General features: G+C 48.8%; 1 protein-coding gene across 1 annotated transcript in view; it reads right to left on the reverse strand.

The window, feature by feature from the left end:
• Aven (apoptosis, caspase activation inhibitor) overlaps window positions 1-8,881 on the reverse strand; it is a 55,434-nt gene that overhangs the window by 39,716 nt on the left and 6,837 nt on the right. Inside the window, exon 3 of the mRNA XM_013014308.1 lies at window positions 192-369. Coding sequence (XP_012869762.1) covers window positions 192-369 — 178 coding nt within the window. The remainder of the gene's footprint in view (window positions 1-191; window positions 370-8,881) is intronic.

Raw genomic sequence — 8,881 nt, forward strand, 5'->3', positions numbered from 1 at the left:
ACCACTTCAGCCACAGCACCACTTACGGCTTTTTTCTTTTTGCTTATGTGGTGCTGAGGAATCGAACCCAGGGCCTCAGGCATGCAAGGCAAGCGCTCTACCCCTGAGCCACCTTCCCAGCCCCTGAATTACCATTTTAAAGATGCAGCTTCCTTCATAGCACTGAGCAGCAGCACACAGATGGAGCCTACCTGCTGAGCTCAGGAGCACACTGAAGTCAGTCCCCCTCTGCGATTCACCGCCGTCGGTGTTGAGCTCTTCTTCAGTATTCTGGTATCGATCCCAGTTGGAGACGACCTTTCTTTTCGAGTAATTTCCCTGTTCGTCATTCTCTTCTCTATAGGTATCTGAATCACTGCCATCTTCAACCTGCAATCATTAGAGACAAAGCGGTAAGCAGGCAGTGGAAACCAGTACCTTAGGAGGCTTCACACCAAAACAAGTAAATCCAGCATGCAGGGATGACAGCACAGCAAATGTGCAGACCACTCTGTCCCAGGTGTTCAGAGTCTCATTTACCAGAGTCTGCTTGCAGAGTAAATTGTAACCTAAGAATTGAAAAGGAAATCCGGGTAATTCCTGCACATCCAATGTCCAAGCTGCTTTATTCTAGCTCAGATCATCGGCTGTAGAGTCTTGCCCTCAAAAGGCTTCAGGGTGTATATCAACCCAACCTCTAAACGCTCAGATTTGACAAACACGTCCCATAAATATGTTTTATAAGCTCCCATGCTCTCCATAGACATGTCCAGTCTTGGCATTAAAAGGAAGCATGCAGACTGTGAGAAACCCTACAAGGAGCCCAGTTGTCTCCACAAATAAGCCTTGAGGGGAAAGACAAGCAAGAGCCTTAGAGGAAAGGAACAGAGTGGGCTGGGAGGCGCGGCAGCAGCAGGAGAGGCTGCACTAAGACACACACAATGGTGTGCAACTTGCAAGTCAACTGAGGAAATGCGGAGGATATTTAACAGACTGGTAACCTTACTATTTGCCATGAGACTTGTATCATGAGTTACACTCTTAGGCTTTAGACACAAACACAAAGCAACGGATTCGAGGTATGGCAGCGTTTGTTTCCAGAGAGGACAGGAGTCCATAGAAATTCTTTTTTTTTTTTTTTTTTGGTTGTGGGGCTTGAACTCTGGCCTGGGTGCTGTCCCTCAGCTCTTCAGCTCAAGGCGAGCGCTCTACCACTTGAGCCACTTCCAGATTTTTAGTGGTTTTATTGGAGAAAAGAGTTTCACGGACTTTCCTGCGGGGCTGGCTTTGAACCATGATCCTCAGATCTCAGCCTCCTGAGTAGCTAGGATTACAGGCGTGAGCCACGGGAGCCCCGCTCATAGAAATTCTTGACAATTATTCTGTCTATTTTTCACGTTTGAACTTTTTCATTATATAGTATTAATCTTTTAAAAGGAGAAAGGCACCATTCAAAAAACTGTCCCTGGCTGGGAAGGCGGCTCAGTGGTGGAATGTTTGCCTAGCATGCATGAAGCCCTGGGTTCCATTCCTCAGTACCATGTAAGCAAAAAGTGGAAGTGGCACTGTGGCTCAAGTGGTAGAGCGCTGGCCTTGAGCAAAAAGCTCAGGGACAGCGCCCAGGCCAGAGTTCAAGCCCTAGGACTGGCAAAAAAAAAAAAAAAGTCCCAAATAAAAATCCTTTTCAATTAAAAAACTAATGAAATATACTAAAGCTTTTCATCTGTACAGAACAGATGAAAAAGTTAAAAGGCTTATTAGTGCAGAAACAAGACAAGTGCATGCAGAAAATTAGGAAGACAAGGAAAACTTCACAGAAAAAATTCCATCCCCAGAGAATACCACACCACCTTAGTGTATATACTTCCAGATTTTTCTTTCTTGGGGTCTCTGTTCTACAGCCCAGACTGACCTTAGAGGCAGAATCCTCCTGCATCCACCTCCAAGTTCTAGGATTATAGATAGCACCACCACACCAGCCCCAAATCTTTACCCATGCATTTATGCATACTATTTTCTTCTTGGTAATCAGCTTGTTTTCCCTTAAATTCTATTCTCTATCTTTTCATGTCAATAAATTTCATGTTATACTCGGGCTTCTTTTTTGTTTGAGACCAAGTTAGCCTCAAACTGGAGATGCTCCTGCCTCTTAAGAATTGGAGTTACATGCATGTGTCACCATACCTGGCCTAGTCAAACTATTTCTAGACTCATCCCCATCCCTGAACTTTCTTTATAGCTTGGTTTTCAAAGTGAGCATCCAGTATAAGACTGTATTGCGTGTGATTGCTTACCTTTTAGTCTCTATTAATCTAGTATTCTCTAGTGTTGATTTATCAACAAAGCCAGGCAGAATCCAAGCTAGGTGTGATGGCTTACACCTGAAATCCCAGCTACTCAAGAAATAGAGATCAGGAGGATCTGTTAGGGCAAAAGGCTAGTGAGACCTCACCTCCATCAGTAAGGCAGGAGTGGCATTTCAGGCAAAAACTCAAAACTCTATCTGAAAAATAATTAACACCGCCAAGAAGGGCCAGGGCATGGCTCAAGGAGTAGAGCATTACCCTTGCAAGCATAAGGTCCTGAGTTCAAATTCCAGTACCACTACTTCTATGACTGATTGTCTTAATCTGCAATACTACATAATGCTCAGTGGAGACCAGTTAGAACCTCACACTGCACGTGGTGGCACGCACCTTTCAGTGCATGGCGTCATCTGGTGACAAACACCACCCAGCGAGGGTCAGTAGGCTGCAGTCTGGTCTGCTACCACACAGATGGGATTTCTCTACAGTCTAGTTCCCCATCAACCATCCATCCAACAAGGTTAGCACTGGTCAATAATCCTCACCCAAAGCACGGCTTTCCTGAAACAAGGCCTAACTGGCCTTTCAAGGTGACTTTCGTCCCTTTAATGTCATAAGCCTCCAAGCCAAAGAAGAAAAATGGCAGTCTAATCTATAATCTAGGGGTTAGAAAGATTGCCTGAAACCAAATGGTAGCTGAAAGAAAGGTATGTGATTGAGAGCCAGTAGATAAGTTAACAAACAGCAGGTGCACTCTGAAGAACAAAGCTTTGTAACTGAAAAGCATTCAAGGAAAGAACTAGAGCTAAAAACACTAGCAAGGAATCTGGGCAAATCCAGTATTTTCCTGTTATCTTCTGGGTAAAGTTCAGAGCAGCTTCTCTAGTTCGTGAAACATCTGTAAACATAGCTCTCACATGCAGCAAATCTGCAAACCTGAAACACTGGGGGCCAACTCTGCAGCACAGCAGCCCTGAAGTGGACGGCAGCGCCAGAGGGAACCACAGCCTCTCTGCCTGGTCCACCACTTCGTATTTCAAGTCTGGGCCTCGTGTGCACCAGTGATGCTCTAATCTCCAGGTCAGATGGATCAGGGCCTTCATTGTTCCTGCCAGACAAAGGCAGCCAGAGTGGTTGTTACTACTGCTCTCCATTCCAGGAGAGCCAGGGAGACAAGTGATGTAACTTTCTCCAGAGAACTTTCTTCTAAGTGCCTACCTTGGAAGTGTGTGGTGACATGGTGACTGAATGCAGAGGGCAGTCCTCGGACTAATTACGTGAACTCTCTCTGCACACGCATCCTGACACCAAGGAAGTCTCCTTTGACGCTCCTCTTGAGTTTATCCCTTTCACTTTTTCCCTGATAGTTTGTGAAAGGCATCTCTTTTCACTTTTGTGGGCTGGATTTTTTTTTCACAGTGAGGAGCAAAGAGGAAAGAAAACCTAGTGCACACAACACTTTCCCTAAGTCTCGCAAAAATCAAGTGACAAGCACTTGTAAGATGTGTCACGAGCACTTCTGTGGAAGGGAGAGGACCTCGGGAAGCGGCTTGCTGGCACAGGCCTTGGCTGCTCTGGATGCCATCATGGCCCAGTCCCTAGCAAACACACCTCCTTTTGAGCAGGACAGAAAAGGGAGAGTACGTGACAGCTCCCCTCCCCCACGACAGGACAGAAACTAGCCGCTGCACTTCCTGCCGCAGCCCTTTCAAGGATGACCTTTAGGGAGCTCTTCCAACATTAGGAAGGAGAAATTTTAATTAAAAGAAAGGGCAGCAGAGACGCTTCAGGAAGGGAGAGAGCTCTCCCCTTGCATAGAGAAACATGGATTTCCTGAAAGCTCCTGTCCCAGGATGAGGCGCAAATCCCAGCAAGCAGGGTCAAGAACAAGCAGCCCTGGCATGGGCGGGGCGGTAAAACCCCTTCCTCTCTGCTTGCAAAAGATTATTTACCTTGGCTTTCTAGAAATTTAAAGCAACATTTAATTCCACCTTCTCTAGATCCCCAGCAAAAGAGCCCAAATATTCTCTGGGGGAAGAAATACACATGGCATTCCTCTAACAAGGTCTGTGAATTTAAAACTGTCATCTAAACTCTCAGGAGGAATAAGCTAAATCCTATCAAGACACAAGCCCTATGTAGCTTTGGCAGAAAATGTCTTCTCTTGCTGTAAACACACACACACACACACACACACACACACACACACACCTACCTCACCTGCTTCAGAACAGCACCCCCATAAACCCGCTAGGATCTCTGGAGAAGGAAATACTGGCCAGATGAGGGATCTGAAAGTTTGGGAGTGTTTTGTTTGTTTTGGTGCCAGTCCTGGGCTTGAACTCAGGACTGTCCCTGAGCTTTTTGCTCAAGGTCAGCACTCTACTATCTCTTTAGTCACAGCTCCACTTCCTTTTTTTTTATTTTTTGGTAGTTAATTGGAGCTAAGAGTCTCACAGAAGTTCCTGCCCAGGCTGGCTTTGAACTTGGATCCTCACAGCTCAGCCTCCTGAGTAGCTAAGATTACAGGTGTGAGCCACCAGTACCTAGTCCATTACCAATTTTGACAAGAAGAAAAGGAAACACCTGTAATGTGATACAGCCTAAAGATAGCTACATCTTGGAAATGGCCCTAGAGAATAAAAGGGCAAGGGAAAATCATGGAGACAGAACTCGTACCAAGAAAATGTCACAACCTCCAGCAAAGTAAACCTTGCTTCTACACAATTCCCAAGGCTAATGCTCAGTTATCGTCCACAATTCAGCACACCAAAGACAGAAAACAGAGAAAGACAGAAAAAGAAGAGAGAGAGGAGAATGCAAGAGGGGATAGGAGGAGAGAGAGGAGTACACAAGAAGAGAGAGGAGAGAAAGCAGAGCAGAGAGAAAGAGAGAGGAGAGAAAGCAGAGAGGAGAGAGGAGAGAAAGAGGAGAGAAAGCTGAGAGGAGAGAGAAAACAGAGAAGAGAAAGGAGAGAAAACAGAGAAGAGAAAGGAGAGAAAGCAGAGAGGAGAGAGGAGAGAAAGCAGAGAGGAGAGAAAGAGAGGAGAGAAAGCAGAGAGGAGAGAAAGAGAGGAGAGAAAGCAGAGAGGAGAGAGGAGAGAAAGCAGAGAGGAGAGAAAGCAGAGAGGAGAGAGAAGAGAAAGCAGAGAGAAGAGAAAACAGAGAGAAGAGAGAAAGCAGAGAGGAGAGAGGAGAGAAAGCAGAGAGGAGAGAGGAGAGAAAGCAGAGAGGAGAGAGGAGAGAAAGCAGAGAGGAGAGAAAGCAGAGAGGAGAGAAAGCAGAGGAGAGAGGAGAGAAAACAGAGAGGAGAGAGGAGAGAAAGTAGAGCGGAGAGAGGAGAGAAAGCAGAGAGGAGAGAAAGCAGAGAAGAGAGAGAGGAGAGAGGAGAGAAAGCAGAGAGGAGAGAAAGCAGAGAAGAGAGAGAGGAGAGAGGAGAGAAAGCAGAGAGGAGAGAAAGCAGAGAGGAGAGAGGAGAGAAAGCAGAGAGGAGAGAAAGCGAGAGAGGAGAGAGGAGAGAAAGCAGAGAGGAGAGGAGAGAAAGCAGAGAGGAGAGGAGAGAAAGCAGAGAGGAGAGGAGAGAAAGCAGAGAGGAGAGGAGAGAAGCAGAGAGGAGAGAGGAGAGAAAGCAGAGAGGAGAGAGGAGAGAGAGGAGAGAGGAGAGAAAGCAGAGAGGAGAGGAGAGAAAGCAGAGAGGAGAGGAGAGAAAGCAGAGAGGAGAGGAGAGAAAGCAGAGAGGAGAGGAGAGAAAGCAAGAGAGGAGAGAGGAGAGAGAGGAGAGAAAGCAAGAGAGGAGGAGAGAAAGAGAGGAGAGAAAGCAAGAGAGGAGAGAAAGCAGAGAGGAGAGAAAGCAGAGAGGAGAGAAAGCAGAGAGGAGAGAAAGCAGAGAGGAGAGAGAAGAGAAAGCGGAGAGAGGGAGGAAGCGAGGGAGAGGAGAGATTTTCCTGGCATGTCTAATGACCCTGAAGCCGCTCCGCTCCGACAGCAGTGGGAGCCCCCGTAGGTACAGGCAACGTTCAAGAGCCTGCGCAAGTTCGCAGGCCTGCTGAACGCAGGTGAGCTGCTCTCTCTCCCCCAAAGTAAGAACTGCCACCCAAGTCCAAACCAAGTCATCTTGTCAGGATGACCCAATCCTGGAGTAACCGGACCTCTGGGGAGGTCAGCCTGTCGTTGCCTCTGGAACTGGTGGTCATAGCTCAACTTTCTGAGTGTTAAGCTCTTTAGACTCCAGGTGTTTAAGATACTTCTGAGTGTGAAGTTTACCAGCAAGTGTGAACAGCTGTTCAGGGATCCCCTTACAACAAAGGCCTGGGCCTGGGCCTCCCAACTGGTTTCAGTCACTTTGGTAGGTTCTAGTATCGCCTCACTTTTTGAGGCTTCTGAGGCACTACGTGGGGTCTCTCTCCCACATTCACAGCACCGAGACCCTGTCTCCAGTCCACTCCTCTCCAGGCTTCTCTCAGTTCTGATCCGGACGGGGCTTCTTTGGGAACTCTAGATGCCACATTGCCCCTCAGCCAGGGGAAGAACCGCCGTCAGAGAGCCAAACAAAGAGAAGAAAAAGGTAAACAGCAACAGCACTCCTGCATGCTGGTTTCCCTGCTAGAAGGAGCAGACTGGCTGGCCTCTGAGCACTGTCCCCTCCACTCATTCCTGCTCACGATGCTCTGGCCTTCCGGCCACAAAGACAAAGCATTTCTTCCAGAGTAGGGCTGAAAGCCAGGGAGAGAAGAGAGCAGAGAGAAACTCACCCGCGTGCCTGCAGTCCAGGTGGCTCTGCGCGCCACCCCTCCTCCTCCTCCGTGTCCTGCGGAACTCTGCCACACGCAGAAGCTCAGGTCTGGGGACCACCAGGCTGAGCCACCTTCACCCTGCCGCACCCTCCCCTCCCAATGGCTTGGACGGCAGACTCTGAGTCTCTCTTGAGCACTTGGAATAACAAGTAAGGAGAACCACCCACACCTGAGCTGAGGCTCAGCCCCCCCCCCGCCCCCCCCCCGCCTCCCCTCACAACATGACATCCAGGACCAAAGTTTTCTTGAGTGTCACCCTAAGAAAAGCGAGAGTGGAAGAAAGCCATCGGATCTCAGAACACTGTCCCTACTCTGTGAGCTGGCCACTAGCCAGCCCTTCCCTCACACCAGGCACGGGGGCTCACTCCTGCAATCCAAGCTACTCAGATGGTTGACATCAAACTCAGCCTAGGCAGGAAAGGTCATGAGACTCTTCTTATCTCTAATTAATCGCACACAAAAAAAAACCATAAGCACAGCGGTGGCTCAAGTGGTAAAGCATTAATATTGAGCAAAAAAGCGCAAAGACAGCACCCAGATCCTGTGTTCAAGCCCCAGGAATAGCAACTGCCCCCCCCAGCAAAAAAAGCTGCTCCCAAAGTGCCCCCTAGCTCTAACAGGCCCTGGTCCACATGCTACAGACGCTGACAGCCCCTCCTGTTGGCCCCTTTTTGCTGATGGAATCCAGAGAACAGGTCTGGGCTACCTGTACAGCAAGACCTCACCTGCACTGCTCTGGTTAAAACCTGCCCCAGAAATCAACGTGAATGTTTCTGATTGTTCTAAGTAATCCTCTGCGTCCACTCACACAGCACGCTCCACTGAAGGGGCTGCACAGAGCAGACACCCAGGCCCAAGGAGCCCGCACTATGCAGAAATCAAACAGCAAACTGTCTGAAGCATCAAACTCACTTAAGAAGTGAGTGAGTGTGAATGTGAAGCCTGTGGAGCCCGCAGAGCAGAGCAACCCTGTCCTCTCCCAACACCAGCGGGGCATGGAGGACACGCCCGAATTCCAGTACTCAGGAGAGGGAGACAGGAGGAGCTTAAGTTTGAGCTAACCTGACTATGAAAGGAGGCTCTGTGGGTGTCATGGCCAGGTCGACCTGAACTGGGCAGTGAGGCGAGGAGGAGCAGGAGGAAGCAGGCGTCCGTCTCACGAGGCCTCTGAGGGCACGGGGGGGGGGGGGGAGGACTCGGACGTCATGAGGTCTCCCCACGCTGCCCAGGCTGCCCCTGCACTCCCGGGTACACAGCATGGCTGGCTCTGGAAGGCAGCCCTCTCTGGTCATCTTCCTCACCTCAATCCCAACCACAAGAGTGACTTCCAAAGTTAAGACAAAACCTAGCATTCAAATCCACTTCATCCATGTTGAGAAGATCAAGAAATCAATACAAAGAAAACTCACAAGTTTTGTGCCTGTATATTAGCCAGTACCAGGGCTTGAACTCAGGACCCTGGGATCTCATTCATGGCTGGTGCTCTAGCACTTGAGCCACACCTCCACTTCCACCTTTTTGCTGGTTTATTGAAAATAAGAGTTGCCGATTTGTCTTCCTTATGCTAGCCTTGAACATTGACACTCAGATCTCAACTTCCTGAGTAGCCAGGATTACAGCACGAACCACTGGCGCCCAGCTAAAATCTCAAACTTAAAGATGCATTATAGCGGCCGGGCGCTGGTGGCTCTCGCCTGTAATCCTAGCTACTCAGGAGGCTGAGATCTGAGGATCAAGGTTCAAAGCCAGCCCAGGCAGGAGAGACCCTGAGACTCCTATCTCCAATAAACCACCAGAAAACCG

Source organism: Dipodomys ordii, unplaced genomic scaffold (genome assembly GCF_000151885.1).
Source record: "Dipodomys ordii isolate 6190 unplaced genomic scaffold, Dord_2.0 Scaffold23, whole genome shotgun sequence".
Classification (NCBI taxonomy): Eukaryota; Metazoa; Chordata; class Mammalia; order Rodentia; family Heteromyidae; genus Dipodomys; species Dipodomys ordii.